At 34.7% G+C, this 16,475-nt stretch overlaps 2 protein-coding genes across 2 annotated transcripts; both read right to left on the reverse strand.

Moving 5' to 3' along the window:
- Positions 1 to 488: 488 nt before the first annotated feature.
- Positions 489 to 9,992, reverse strand: LOC107485640 (K(+) efflux antiporter 2, chloroplastic-like). The gene is given in 20 exon segments (XM_016106177.3): positions 489 to 989; positions 1,093 to 1,167; positions 1,601 to 1,657; positions 1,738 to 1,914; positions 1,999 to 2,065; positions 2,273 to 2,331; positions 2,414 to 2,467; positions 2,986 to 3,135; positions 3,721 to 3,930; positions 4,180 to 4,308; positions 4,487 to 4,591; positions 5,591 to 5,680; positions 6,165 to 6,230; positions 6,346 to 6,445; positions 6,812 to 6,897; positions 7,001 to 7,060; positions 7,157 to 7,293; positions 7,627 to 7,717; positions 7,793 to 7,964; positions 8,322 to 9,992. Coding segments are annotated over 20 exon segments (3,564 nt in total). The 5' UTR covers positions 9,878 to 9,992; the 3' UTR covers positions 489 to 866.
- Positions 9,993 to 12,653: 2,661 nt separating this feature from the next.
- On the reverse strand, positions 12,654 to 16,109 carry LOC107485638 (uncharacterized). Its single transcript, XM_021140886.2, has 6 exons — positions 15,413 to 16,109; positions 14,550 to 14,695; positions 14,285 to 14,453; positions 13,966 to 14,064; positions 13,388 to 13,470; positions 12,654 to 13,143 (listed from the first exon to the last, which is right to left on the reverse strand). Exons 1-6 carry the CDS (start codon positions 15,806 to 15,808, stop codon positions 13,017 to 13,019), a joined length of 1,020 nt encoding a protein of 339 aa, XP_020996545.1. The 5' UTR covers positions 15,809 to 16,109; the 3' UTR covers positions 12,654 to 13,016.
- Positions 16,110 to 16,475: the final 366 nt, after the last annotated feature.

Genomic DNA, 16,475 nt, shown 5'->3' on the forward strand with positions numbered 1-16,475 from the left:
TTTTATGCGTATTCTAATTAGTATATCAATTCCTTGTTATCCAATGTTTTATGCCCTTAATGCAGTGACTCGGGCAATAACGGAGGACATTAATTTGATGTATGACACGACATGGCCAAGTTATGAAAAGATTTCTAAAGAGGTTAGACAAAGGTGATTTGTAAAGTTAAAGGTAAAATTAAACTTATCATTTTTATTCCATTATTATCTTGAATGTAATTCTATTAATAAAACACAAATATCCTATAAAATAAATTGAAATTCATTGTCTTACAATCTATGCAGGATAATGAGATGAGATTTCCAAGTTGAGAAAGTGATGACCAGAGAATTAGTTTTACCTCGAGGTCCCTAATTTGAGGTGAAATGATAAATGCACTATGCAGTTAAAGAAGGAACTTTCTAAAATTACTTAGAATGGTATCAAACAATCAAAAGCTTACGCCCATGATGCAACTGAACAACTTTAATTTGACGTCTAGGGCATAGAAATTAAAATACGGTTCTGGATCACAAATTGTTCATTGCGTTGCATTATTGTCTAGAAAAATGGCATACACTTCATAAAGAATGGAGATATATTACCTTCTTACAGAAGTTAGGCAAGCAGCGCAAATGAAATGAAACTTGACGACGATGCCACTTACAACAATAAATAGAGGTTCGTGAACCAAAATTTTTGGTAGAAGAAAAAAGATGGCAATAAGATAAAACTATTGCATCTTTTTTCTATCCGCGGCTATATTTCTATACATAATGTTGGAACATATGATCGATTTGCTATACACCTTTTTCTAACAATTATTTCTTTTTCCTAAGTGTTTGCTTTTGCATTCTAATTTCTCTATATGGGGTTAGAGTTAACCTCATACGGCCAATGTCCCTTCAGACACTTGAGCATCATCAAGTGAATCCGGTGATTGAGATTTGGGTTTGCTCATAATTCTATTGAATCCATAACCAAGAGAACTTCCACTTGCTTCGCACAGCTGAATAAAACACAACATTGAAAAAAAATCGTACATCAACTATACAAGAGCAATACAAGAAGTTAGAGATTTTTTTTTTCAAGTATTTACAAGGGAAGTGTACCTCCGTGAGCTCGGCCAGATGGCGGGATCTGAATTCATTTATGGTTGCTGCAATCTCCGATGTGGGAAGCTTGGCCTGAAAGGAGAAATGGTTAGAACACTAAAGTTCATATGTCTCCATGCAATAGCGTGCCATTGGGATGTAATCTAAACTAGTAAGAAATATACTACCAGTGTTGCTTTTGAATGATTAAGAGTCTAAGAATGCCCAAACTGAACAAAACTCAGTTTTCATTTTTATTTATTTGCATTTTACAATTTTGAGAACAGCTAGTATTGGCAATCAGATAGAGCCAATCTTTACTGTGCAATACAGCAGAACAGATACTCATTTTTATGGGAAATGTTTACTGTTACTCAGTTATTTATACAGAGGGAAAACCTTCTGTCGTAATCAAACATACTACTAAATACTAATAACACTATATTGTTGCAAGCACAAAAAAATGATTTTTTTTTTAGGTGATATATATGCTCTAAAAATAGGATGGCAATGTAGATAGATTTACCTGAGCCAAGACAGCAGCTGCTAGTTGAAGACTAGGTTCTAAGGTCTCTGGAACAACCTGCAAGTGGCAAAAAGTTTTAATAGCCTGCTTTGTTTTGCTAAAAATGCAATAAATTACACTAGGCCTAGGAATATTACAGCAGTAGCTCCAGCCTTCTCTAAATTCAATCCATGATCAACATCATGAGCACGAACAAAAGTCTTCACATTTGGGAAGTACTTGCTCAGAGCCCAAACGGTTCTATAATTTGCACCAGGTGTATCTAGAGTTATTGCTGCAGCACATGCTCTTTCAGCCCCAACTTTATGGAGGACCTAGTCATGCATTAGAAATAAAGTCAGTAAAGAACACATTAGTGAGCTATTATGCAAGCTCAGCTACAGAATCGTGTGCCCTACCTCTCGACTACCAGCATCACCAAAGTATACTGGCAGATCCAGGGCACGTCCAACTGCCACTCTATCACTGTGTATATTAACAAAAAATTTCATAACAAGTGAATTTCATATGACGTTTCCTATCCAAGGGATTCTGAATTCAGGAATATCAAATATGGTGCTTGTGACTTTGTTTTATATTTTAAGTTTAAAAAGTAAATAGTAGCTTCCAAATTATTCATTCACATGAAAGAATAAAAGAGAAGGATGATATTTTCCCGTTATACATTGTTACCTTCTCACATCTAGTGCAACAAAAGGAATAAGTCTCTCAGAAAGAAGTTGGGCAATGATCTGAAAATAACAAAGATGTATATTTTTTCACATTATCTATTATTTCAACCAATATATAAAAAAAAAAGAAGCCAAAATTTACCTGACCAACTCGCCCAAACCCACAAATGATGATATGATCTTGCAGATCATCTGTCTGTAAAAGAGGACACTCAAAAATAAGTTGAATAACAGCTTCCACTCTAGATTAAAGAAACAAACGGTAAACTCTTATGGTTTAACTGAATCCACCATCTATTAGTAGTGAAAGAAATGCTCCTACAAAATCTCCTTACTAGGAACCTTGTATAAAATGATATACAATCTACTAAGCAATGTACGCAAGGATGTTAAAGAACATACAGGCCAAAATATTTCAAATATAAAACAGGTTCCAATATAAAAATGGATAAAGCACATAAAAGTTCCTTTTCAAAATAATAGCCATTAGACATATTTAGCATCAATACGAAGTTTTGGGTTGGAGAGGACTTATATGACTTTAACTGACTTCATAAAAGATTTACCAGGCTAGTTAGCTTTACAATTTTAAACTAATCTCCTCTCTGCTTGTTCTGACAAGAAATGTGCAATTAAGAAAGTTGATCACTTCACCAATAAGAAAGTACCATCATAGATACTGCTAAATGCCTATTCAAATGTAAGAGGTTCTACCTCACTTTCCACAGGTAATAAACTTCGAACATCGTGCTGCTCAAAACGGGAAGCAATCAGCTGGCCTCCTGCAGCCAACCAAGGTGTAATGGCCATTGACAGGCCCACGACAAGAAAGAGCAAAGAAGACATCTCAGAAGACATTATGCCCTGCAGAAGTCCCGATTAACAAGGGGGGAAAGCCTTAGCAGCTAATATATCTTTTTGAATTTTTCAACTCCAAATGAGGATCAATCAAATTGAAAAATGTATACACAAACACGGGTGTGTATGCTCACACATACACTAGTGATTCTCTGATTTCAGACAATCATTAAAGTCCTTTCCATACTTGTATTCTAAGCAGGTAACAGAAATGCAAAAACCTCAGATAGAATCCTATGACTCTGATCCTTCCAGAAATACTTCTAGGCAATAATAGGAAATCATTAAAGTATGAGGCATGCACCTAAAACTTCCTCTTAAAACAAATAGCATTAATCTATAAATTCCAGGAAACAAGAAAATGCAAGAACAGATTATTAAATCGCAGAATTCTTAAGGCATATCATGTAAAATAATGATAATAAAAAAGTGAGAAAATTATGGTATACTAGCCTGGCTAGCACCTATTATCATCCATTCATTATGAAAACTCCTGCCAAGTGACTTATTTTACATGAATAAGAAGGCCTGGAGTAAAACATGATTTATAAAACAATCCTTGGTAGAAGAAACATGTTTGAGGACAAAAACCTGATTAACAGCTTCACCAAAAGCCACAAATGCAAATTCTCCACCAGGAGCAAGAAGAAGACCAGTTCTTATGGCAGAAATGATAGAAATCCCAAAGATTTTACCAATGACAGAAACCAAGATAGTCTTGCCACATATTAACAGTCCCAGTGTGCTGGTGATAACTGGGAAGTTTGAAACAAGAAGTTTTGGATCAATTGACATTCCAACCTGAAAAGTAGCAAAAAGTCATGCAATTAATTGCCCAGACTCATGTCATCGTCATCATTAATACATAGGCAATATTGATGCTGGCTTTATCATTTTTTATCAAGATTTCTTAAGCTATTCCGTAGCTTCCAAAGATTCTCATAATAATATAGTTCATACCTATATACTAGAAGAAAATTAGATGTATCTTGAGAACAAATAGAACCAATACAACCAATAAATTTGTGAAGTTCAATATTCAGCACCTACCGTCATAAAGAATAACCCCAAAAGAAGGCCACGGTATGGAGCAATATCAGATTCAACCTGTAACGAAAATTCAGTTTCTGCCAGCAGTAAACCAGCCAAAAATGCTCCCAATGCCATTGAAAGCCCTGCCTGTTTTGAGAGAGAGAGAGATGTAAAACATCATAATGAAGAATAACAGATTAATCACAATGGACATAAACCCAAGGATTTCACCAACAAGAACACTACCCCAAAAAAAAAAAAAGCGCTAACTGAAAGTAAAAGCCAAATGTTAGGATAAAGGGAAAGCAATAGGGCAACAACATACCCTGGCTGTAAGAAGACTGGTCCCAAGAATAACAAGGAGTGTGTTGGCAGAGAATATTTCTGCATTTTGATTTTCTGCAACTTGCTTATATATTGGTCGAAGGAGCTGCATAGTGGAATTAAGAATTTTCAGTATAGGGCATAATCACATGTGAAAATTAAGTACACCATAAGATGCCTTCCAAATGAACCCCAAGAACAACAAGACTAGCCATCCATTTATTCCCACTGGACCCAGAAAATATGTATAGAGAAACTTCCACCTATCTTATGTTCAATAATTGAAGGCCAATACCACATCTAGTAATATAAGCATTAAATTTCATATATGTATTTCAACTCATTGGTAACTTCTGTCCATCATGAAAAACCGAATTGAGTTTTAAAAGATCATATATAACATGAAAACCTGTGGAATTAATGCATTTTCAACAAACTTAGATGAATTGAAATTCTTTCAAATGAAAGATTAAAAAGATAAAACAAAATAGATTTAGTTTATCATCGGGTAAAGAGAATATGTTAAGTATCTAAGGAAAGTGGGAAACCACACCTTAAAAGCTAGCTGTTAAGGGGGAAGAACCACTCTCCTTATATACAACATCAAGCATCCCATACTACTCGATGTGGGACTTTGAGCACCCCATAATACCCAAGTCCCTAACAATACACCGGCCCTGGAGAGCCGACGTCCACGGCGGCTTCACTCTATCGACACGGACCCAACGGTAGCCACTTTGCTACGGTCTATCAGTATTCGGTATTCACCTTAATCCAGCCTATAGATAGCCCTTTCCATGGCGCCGACAACCACGCTCTGATACCATTGTTAGGTATCTAAGGAAAGTAGGAAACCACACCTTAAAAGCTAGCTGTCAAGGGGGAAAAACCACTCTCCTTATATACAACATCAAGCATCCCATACTACTCGATGTGGGACTTTGAGCACCCCATAATACCCAAGTCCCTAACAGAATATAATATTTCCTTCAAGTATAAAAAGGCAAGCATCACCTATCCAGATTAGAATTGCACACGAAATGTATCATAAATCATGTCGATGAGAGATAGTACACCCGAGTTCAACATACTACATACCACTTACCAATCGTCCACCTGCAATTATGGCAGTAATGGCAATTGCTGCCTTAACAGCAGCCAATCCAAGAGCTTCAGCAATGGCTTGAAAACCAACCTGGAGATATATTATGATATTTACCGTGAGGAAAACAAAGAATGATAGGAGGGTATGCATATGGAAAAAATTGTTATATAAACCACAAGCAAGGTTACATCAACAATTCCCACTATAAACATATAAGAATTTAGTTAAATTAGAAAAGAAGACTATGCCCTGACCATTTCGAAGCATATTTTAAAATAATTTTCTTTCCTAAAAGAATATATCAATTTACCGTAGGTCCTAAAAATAATTATTAGTTCCACATTAAGTTCCAGGGAAGTGGAGGAGGAATAACAAACAAAAAATCTTCGTCATGATGCAATGTGGTTATACTACCAACCACACCTTGAACATTTCAAAGTCATAAACAGTCTCTCATGCTTCTCACTTTGAAAGGAATCCATGCAAGTTAATCATGTGCTATTATGACCACAATATGGTCTTCCAATCACAAATAGATACTTCAAGACTAATAATGCTTGAGAAAAAATCTTACCCCTCCTTTGGAAGAATTGGGTGAAATAAGAGGAATGAGTATCAGCAAGACCACGACTGCCAAATCCTGAATAGAAGAAATATATCATAAAGAATTACATTTCTCATACTATAGCAAATAAATAGATAATAATTTCCTGCAGTCTCTAGATATATAGCCAAGTTACAAGCTATAAAGTAACCTGAAAAAGTAAAACAGAGAATGTAGCTCGTCCATGCCGTGATGTGCTCTCACCTCTCTCCTGCAACACCTGTTAAAAAAGTTCACCGTATGACAGCATCGCTATGACCAGAAATCACAGAAAAGAAAATAGATAGAACATAGTAGTTGCAGCATATATTTAACTCAGATGAGCAGCTTTCAACAAGGAACATGCGATACTTACAACTACATCAAGCTTTATTAGGTGGTAATAAATATTAATTGGTATTAGTACACTTAATCAGCAAATGGGAACCACAAGAAGAAAATTGCAATTACTTGGCCAAAGTAACATTTTAAAATTAAGTATACCTCCCAAGAAAAGGGAGAAGATAAAATAAATAGATACTTGATTATAGCTAAAATTGGCTACTTTCTGTGAAATTATACCAAAAGTTCAGATATTCAAACCTTCAAAAGTTTTGGTTTTTTTTTTTTTTTTTGGGAGGCCATTCCCAATGACAATAGCTGCAGGACCAGCCTGGCCACAAATACGAGCCACCAATCCAACAACTACAGCAGTTGCCAAAACCTGTATTCACTCATACATGCAAGCATTTATCAGCTAATAAATTACTCAAGTATCAAAAATAGCTTGAAGTAAGCAACAAGGAAATATGGAAAATCCCAATCACCTGAGCTGAGCCTAATCCAAAGACATATTTCTTCATTGAACTAAGTCTTTCAACAGAGAGCTAACACAGCAAAGCAGTTCAGAGCTTCAGTTCAAATCTTCTGAGTATGGTTGATGGTCAAAGTTAACAAGAATAAGAATTTATAGGAAATCCCACCTCCAGGCCAATGTTGAATAAAAGGAAAACAACACCAAATTCAGCAATTGCCTTTGTCCCATGAACATGTCGAATTATAGAGAGGCCATAAGGCCCAATTAAGATTCCAGCAGCCAAGTAGCCAAGAACAGGGCTGCCTAAACATTATTGCGGAATAGGACATATCATAAGCACCACAATATTTGAAATATCAAACAACCTACTTTATAATCCAAAACACAGCCAGAGAACCACTTTCTATTGAAATGAAAAATCCTGCTTTTAACCACTACAGTTTCATCAATTGCCATAACTAAACTAGCAATGTCATGAAGAAAAAGAACCCTGACGAAGAAAAATAGAGATTCATGCAAAATATGAGTACTGTGCCTAATCACAGTCTAACTAAATATCACATAAAAAAGAGCAACTTTTCTATACTTTGTCTGATGGTGCAATTCAACAATAATAGAACATCACAACTTAGTTACCTCCGGGAAGTTTTTGAAATATTGGTACAAATATAACACTTGCAAGTAATAACCATAGCACATCAAAGAGGGAGGCTTCTTCTTCATTCACCTGACAAAATATCATATCAAGTCACGAAACTTATAAAATTGAACATCAATGAATGGAAAAGGTTGGAAAACAAACCTCTTGCTGAGGTAACGATGCAATAATTTTCTTTATTTTCTTAGAGAGTTTCTTAAATTGCTTAACCAGTGGCTTTGCACTACTGGAAGCTTCTTCAACACTGGTCACAATAACTTCAGGTTGTTGAAGCAGCTGAGCAGTCCTTTCTCCTCTATTGGCATAGAAGGCAACCCTGCAGTACAAAATCCACCACTTGTTTATTATGGTTAGTCTTCATACTAAATCTTGCATTTAAAATAACATAGCAGGAAGGCGCAATATATTTTCCAATAAAAATACGTACAACTCAAGCAAACCTGCCACATACCGGGGCATATATCCCTTTCCAAACACCAAAGTAAGCTTTAAAATCAGTTTCAAACATAGATAATCTTAACACGTTGCACAGAGAGCTCTAAAATTTCATCCTAATTTTTGGCATGTATACTGTAATAAGCTAAACACATGATGCATGCAGTCTTCCCTATTAGAAATTTTAGAAGAAAAGCAATGGCAACAAAGGAACAAAATGAATCAAGATCATACGCACCCTGCTCCCATAAACAACAACCCAAGAACCAGCTTGGGAAACTGCTGCTTTGCAGATAACATAAGGCTCTGGAAAACTGATGCTGGTGTGAACTCGGTTCCATCTTCTTCAGTAAAAGAGAAGAATGATGCAGAAAAGAATCGAGAAGATTTCTTCAGTAATGCCTTGGGAGCAAGAGACGAACTATCTCTAGTCAAATCTTTCTGCATTTCTTGTTTTTTAGTTTGAACTGAATTCTCGTTATCACTCAAATAGTCAGACTGTGTTATGTCTTCCAGAAGTTGGCTGGTTTTATCAGATATTGTTTCAGAAGATAACGTGCCAAGCAAAGATTCATCATCAATAGGCAAGCCTTCATCTCTTTCAACACTGACATCACCAGAGAAACCTTGGACTACTTTCTCCTCTTCAGGAACAGCCACAACATCTTGATTTACCTGTATAGTTTCAATGGTATCAGTATTAGAAGTAGAAACAGACTTATCTGCTCGCTGTAAGGCAATCTCTGCATCATTTACACGTTTTGTAGCCTCAAGTTCAAAGGCAACAGCTTGCTCCGCTAAAAGCATTATGTTTGTGACATCCTCCTCGGCTTTCACTGCATCCAGCTGTGCCTTTTCAGCAATTTCATGCAATTTGCTAACTTCCGTCTGCAACTCCTCCTTTCTATTTTGCAACCGTTTAAGCTCCACCTCGGAGTTGGCTAAATTTGTTTGGCACTCCTTGATATCTTCTTGAGCAACCAAAAGTGCCTTCTCCTTTTCTATTATGTCATTTTCATCATTGCTCTCATTAGAACCTTGTGCTGAATCACGCTCTTCTTTTGCAGCCTCCAATGATTCTATGGCTACCTGAAGCCTAGCCTCGGCCAATGAAAGAGCCATGGTTGCATTCTGAACTGCTTCCTTTGCGATTTGTTCCTCATTGGAAATTTCTTGAATGATGTCAAGGGTAGAATTAACACTGTTCCAAGCAGTTGCCGCTTCATCATGCAAGAAAATTGCAGTCTCGGATATCTTTTTCACCTTTTCCTCAAACATGGTACTATTTACACGTGCAACTTCTAGCTCTTTCAAGGCCTTCTGTAATATTTCCTTCAGCTCATCCACGCTTTGTTCCTCTACTCCTATTTCACTCTCCCTTTCTTCCAAAGGGGCATCCAGTTCAGCACTGGAAACACCCAGCCCAGCATCCTCCCCTGATCCTTCCACATAATCAACATTCCTCCCATTCCCATCAACATATGCCACAGAATCATTACCCTGGCATTTTGACCAAACTACTCTAGAACCAGTAAAAAGATTCTTACAATACAAACTACTACTCATATTCAAAACATTAAGTTCACGAACAGGCACCACTCTTAATTTACTCCAACAATCAGAAACATCACTAGTTTTGTTCATCCCACTGAAACGCAATCTCAAAACACTCCTTGTGTTTCCAATAAATGCACATCCCCTGAACTCAAAATGACCTACTGACCTGTGCCTGTAACACGGTCCTACACCCCCATGAAACATTCTTGACTGTGGTATGCTACAAGCCATATCCATGTTCAAATTTCTTGACCTTTCACAACAAAGCAATCACATACAACAACACTATTCACTAACTTTTAAATACACCAATCAGCAATTAACCAAAAACCTGAAGGGAGAAAAAAATATAACAAAATTATTAGAAAAACTGAATACTACTTGATTTTGGCATTCAATTAAAAAAGAAACAACTCACTCAGATTGCTAGCAGCAAAAAAATATAAAATACATTTCACGTACAAATCTGATGCAAAATAAAAAAATAAAATAAAATAAAAAGAAACGCTGAACACGAGTATACACAATTTTCACATTTAACTAAAATCAAATAACTGAGTAACTCGCTTGATATGCAAAACACAGCAAAATTGGGTCAAAGCTATGCACCACAACACAGTTCAACGCAGCATCCATACGCTAATCAGAAAATTCGCAAAAGAATCTGAGGAGTACAAAATACGAATACACAATTAAAGGATGAATAGAAACGAGGAATACAACAGGCCTTTCACATTCAACTTGTAACAACTAACAGTAATGGAAGTATGGAACCAAATCCACTATTCACTATAACACTCTCCGAGACAAACTATAGTGTCATTTTACAAATACTAATCACCCATTCTACAAAATCCCGATGCCTAGCCTAAGGGGAAAAAATGCAAAAAAAATGCAAAAAAAAAAAGAATACAACAAGATCCTCCAATCAACTAAAAACAAAATAATTCACTCTGTTTCCAACTCATCGAAAGCTGCAACCAATTCCACATTCAAAATTGAACACTCACAGTTCAGGAACAATTACGTTAATACATCAGCGTTTTATTAATTCACCCAAAAAAAAAATCGAATCGAACAAGATTTTTGCACTCAACTGAAAAACAAACAGCTCACACGGTTCACCAACACATCTAAAACTTGAAACAAATCCACATTCATAAAGTCAACATTCTGAGAAACAACTAAGTTCGACGCATTTCACACACATCGCACACGCAAATCAACAATTCACAAAAATAATAATTGAAAAATCACAATAAAGAACAAGGAAGCGAAAAGGAAAAAACGATGAATAGAAAACAGTTACGTGGAATCGAATAGGAAGATTCAAAGCGAAAAGAGAAAATATAAACTAAAGAATTAAGAGAGAGAGAGAGAGAGAGAGAGAGAGAGAGAGAGAGAACGCTGCATGTGATTAACGAAACGGCGTAGTCTTCGAAGCTATCTAGCTTTTTCTCACTCCCTCCCTCATACTCGCAGCCCCTGCTTCTTCGCTTTTGTGTTATTAAGTGTCTCTCTTTCATTTTCTCTCTCTCTTTCTCGTTTTTGTTTGAAGATACACCACTCCGCCCCGAATAGAGGGAAATAAACATGAATAATTAAAGACAACTGGTTTTTAGCTATTTTTTATTTTTATTTTATTTTACTCACCTGCTACTTCTAAACTCTAAAGTTTGTAGTTAATGATGTTTTTTTTGGGACATGAATTAATGTTGTTTTTTTTATGGGTATCCTCCCGGCAGACCAAGGATTACTCAATTGTGGTATTGAATTTTATTTAAGAATTTATTAATATTATTGTCATAATTGTACTTTTTTTTTTGAATTTTTATGGTATCCCCCAATCCGACAGGTTAAGAACTAATTCGTCACGAATCTGAGCTCTATTTAAGAATTTATTACTGACCAATGAGTTGTTGCATGCACAAAGCGGGATTCAAATCCTTATACTTTTCTTTTTAATCAAAGCAATAGTTTATTTGTTTTGGGCTGGGTTAATGAACCCTTATTAAGAAGGTAAAGAAAATATTGGCGAGTAACCAAAAAAAAATTGAAGTTTGAAATTTTTATATTTTTAATATATTGAATATATTATAAATATCAAAAGTTATTATTTTTAATGCCCTTAAGCTAATTCTTATATATCTCTTTATCACTAAAATTCAAAAGTTATTTATTTATAAAATTAAATACTTTTGCTGATGATAAAATAAAGCACGATATAAATTGTGTAATAAAAAAAAGTTATGCTGATAACAAATAAATTAAACACTTACATCATATCGGAGTTACAGATAAAATAATTTAAGAATAAAAATAAACTATAACTAAAAGATTAATCAATTACTTATTCATTAGAGTGATTGCTTACTTTTTTGCTTATTTTTATTAGAACTTAGAAGACAAAATATGTGGAATGATAAAATTGGCAATTGCTTACTTAGATAGTATATTCCTTTTGAGATAAACATGTATAGTGTATCTGAAGGGATATTCTTGACAAATTTTGTCTTGAAGCTTTACTCTGCATTATTATTATCATAATGGAGAAATAAACATGTATAGTGTATATGTGTCTAAGTTTCTACTTGAAATTTATTATGTGCTACTACTTTACGTTCTATCCTATGCCTCCAAGTCAACGTTGATATATTGACGCTAAACAAATCGTTTGTTTGTTCCTTAAGAACATGTCTATTTTAATAACCATAGGTCCAAAGCCCTTTTTCTTTATGATATACCCTTAACATGTATCACTCATTACACTGTTGAAATTATCATATATTTTGAGGGTAACTTGGACGAGAACTCCTAAATTGCTTTTCGCAGCAATTTAAGGGAGTTCCATTTGTTGTTACTCATAGGTTTGTATTATTACAACAAAAAATGTAAAGCGTTTTATTGGCTTAAGCACTGCAAATGTAACTATGTAAGCCACTAGTATAACCACCAAAAAATGACAATAAGAAAGTAAAATAAAATTCTATGTTTATTTTTAAGGATCAACCGATCAGGTAAGTTCACTTTATTTCTAAATGACTAGTTTATAAACATGATTTGTGCTGCAGTAATGTCATGTATAAAGAAAACAGCTTTGTTGTCATGTATTGATATGCTTAACTACATTAAATTCCTATTAGGAACTTACAATTTGGACTTCTATATGATTGTGAAAATTCTCTCCCATCCATCTACCCCCCAAACTGATGGACCTCAATGTTGGTATGGAGTTTGAGTAGATGAGGAAACACTATGTTGTGGTGCACTTTGTAGGAAACGACCTTTTAGAACTAACCAATCTTGAAACTGAGTTCAACTGTCATCGCATTAAAACGCGCATCTTCCCATTCTTTGGGAGTGAATGAATATGTGTTTACTCTGGTTCAGCTGGAGTTTGTGGAATGGCCATTGTTGACAGTGACGGTCGTAGAAGAAGGTATAAACCAGGCCCCAAGAAAGGTATCAATGATATGGGAAGAAGCCAGGAACCTTTATCAAACCTGCAAATTAGATCAGCATTGAAACATATGCTAGATTATCCTCTACTGTTTGTTCATTTTTACCTATCATTGTAAAATTTTGGTACATTGTTGGACCAATGTATCTAGATACAAATTGTATTTTTCTTTGTATCCGATAATGTACCAGAAAAGTGACAATGGCAGAAAAACGAACGGATAGAGTACATAGAGAAGGATTAGGAGCTTAGTTAAATTTGAAGAACTTTAATATTAAGGAACATACCATTTTCTAGTAGTCATGTCATTGTAGACCCAAAATGGTGCAAATGTGGAAAGTAGGGTAAAATCAATGGACGTGATATGAATCTGCAACATTAATACCTGAATTAGCACCAAAAAGAGTTTTGGCAAATTCTATCCTATGAAGAATGAATAACTGTAAGAAAAATTATATAACATTGACATATTCTGAAAATGAAAGAATTCATATCCTTTACCTGTATTGAAGCTTAGACATAAATTTGGCCTAGTTACTAATTTTAATAGACTAGAAATTGTTGATTGAAACTTTATAATCTAAATAATCAAATACAGCAATTACAGGAATACAAAACTGCATCATCATGGAAAAAAATGGTAGTGGTAAATGTAGACACAAAGGTAAAGAACTAGAAACTTTTGGACAACAAAAGTGGTATCACTATTATATATTGTATATATACCAAGAGTGGTAAACCCTGTTATTGTATTATTGTATAGATATCGTATACAGTATTGGAAGAAAACACCATGGCATTGCTAAAGCATACACAATAAATATAATAAGTTTTGTCAACTACATGAATCAGAGTATGAACTTACAAATTTGCTTTCTCTGAAGTACTGAAAAAATTCTGTCCATGTGTCTGCCCCAGCTAAACAAGCATATATTATTATGCATGCCCCTGCAGCAAGCGATATCTGACGTATTGTTGGGGTAAGTTTCATTACAAGAAAATGTAGAGACTAGTGAGAGTATGCTACATGCATATGGATTCCTCTGAATGAACAATCAATTTCTCTAGTATGTGATTTGCAGAATATGTTTACACGGTATCTTATTACACAATGACATAACTCTAATTAATTTCAAGTATCTGCCTGCAACAATTTTCAAGATGAAACTAAGATGAATGCTTACCACTGCAGTTACTTTTGATTCAAGAAAGATCAATGGCCATGATTTAAGCTCAGTTTCTTCAACTGGAGGTGCTGGTGGATTCCACAGTATGAAATAAGGAAGAAGCGCATATGCACCGCCAAAACATGAAAGTAAAAGGAAGGGCCAAACAGGAACTTTGCTTTTTGAGCTGTAGAACATCATAGTTAACATTGCAATTAGAGTGCAATTAACATTAACAAACCATGTTAATTTTTTAGGAAATATCAGATTCAGAGTGAAATACCTCCTTCCTGTAGGAAGTAGCAGCATGCTATAGGCCAAGGGCCACAAACCCATTATGTACCACAATGATACAAGTACTTCATTCATTCTGAAACCATCATCTCCTTTCAAATTCAGAAGCTTTTGCAGGAAATACATGTCCCTTGACTGATACAGGGGGAGGGGGAAGAATTAATCCAAAAATTTAATACAAAACAAAAAGATATGAAAATGGATGACATTAGGGAATAATAATTTAATTTCCATGTATTACATATTTACATCCAATCAGATCTAAAAGATAAATTAGAAAAGGAAAAAAGAAAAACAGTTAATTTTCACACCAAATATCTCAAAAAGAAGTTACTTTTATCTATATACCTAATTAGATGTCAGTTTAAAAAATAATTTTACACAAAATTTACAGAATCGAAGCTCTTTAACAGGAACCCTGCTAACTCAGCCCAACCTAGCTGAAGTCCCATGAAGAAGGTTGATCCCTTAGCAAATGTTTTTTCTGTTCCCTGGATTCATTGATTAAGGAACCAAGATATTTATCACCTTACCAATCCCACATTGGTGCATATAATCAAGGTCTAGTAATAATTACTATGCATATAAAATGTTAGTATTCTCTTATTCAATCAAATCCAATCTTTTACCCAAACCATTCAAGTAGCAAGCATGAACACAACTACTTTTACAAACGTAGCAAAACATGACTGAATATCTGATTATAGTTTCTACATATTAGCCCCTTTATAACGGAACAGTATCTTAGGAACAAAATGCTACTACATTTTTTACTCTATCAAAAGAAATAGAATATACATACAGTTATTTTGTTTAAAGAAAAGGCATATAAACACGGTAGATAAGAATTACCGGGGTCTGATTTGGTGTGAGAAAGAAAACATAGTAGATAAGTCCAGCCCACAAGAAGAAGAGCAAAATTGAGCTGGTCCAGTCCCTTCCACCATTTCCGTCCCCGTTCCCATTCCCATTCCCATTCCCATTCTTACTCCCACCAACTACACTCTCTTCCTTTGACTCCTCTTGTTGGTTCTTGAGAGAAGAACTATGACAAATTTGGAGGAAACGACAGCGTTTCAAATGAATTGCTGACTTAGAGGAACTAAGAACAAATCTGTGTGGTAAAAGTGAAGCTACTTTAAGTTGAGTAAAATGAAGTGAGGTTCTGGAGATTTTGTGATTGTTGAGAGGAAGATGTGTTGAAGTTGAAGAGTTGCAGGAGATGAGAGTGGCGTTCGCCATTGCCATATTTGCCAGGATAAGGATGCCTGCCCACTAAGCAATTGCAAATACCAAAATGTTGTCGTTTTCTGTTCTTCTCACCACCTTGTTTTTTTTGAGAGAATAGAATATACTCTCAGACTACTATAAATATTATCGAGTTCATCGTATTAACTATTGGGAGTAATTGTTTAGACAATTATTTAAATGATAAATTAAAACAAAAAAAAAATGCATAAATGCACCGCGTGACTCCCAGCCGAGAGTAATCTGCACATCAATGGAAGTTGAGGGGAGCACAGTGCAGTTTTTGTTCTTTTGAACAAGTTTTTTGTAAAAGATACTTTAAAAGGATAATAAAATAAGGGCCATTCACACCTTTAAAATATTTGGAGCTTAAATTTATATAAATACAAAGTTCTCAAACCATTTATATTTTGGTCCTGATTTTAATTTATGTAAACCGTGATATTTTATCAAAAATTTTGTGTGAACACTGAGAAACATAAATCTCAGAAATTTAATTTATCCAAAAAAAATTCAATACATATTAGTATATTACTAAAAGTAAAATCATTCATAATTCGAATGTAAACTTACAAAATAAAAAACATTTTATTAAAATATAAAAATTTTTAATATATTTATTAAATAAAAATATTTAAAATTTTTTACTGATAATAAATTTAGACAC

This window comes from Arachis duranensis, chromosome 4, assembly GCF_000817695.3.
Source record: "Arachis duranensis cultivar V14167 chromosome 4, aradu.V14167.gnm2.J7QH, whole genome shotgun sequence".
NCBI lineage: Eukaryota > Viridiplantae > Streptophyta > Magnoliopsida > Fabales > Fabaceae > Arachis > Arachis duranensis.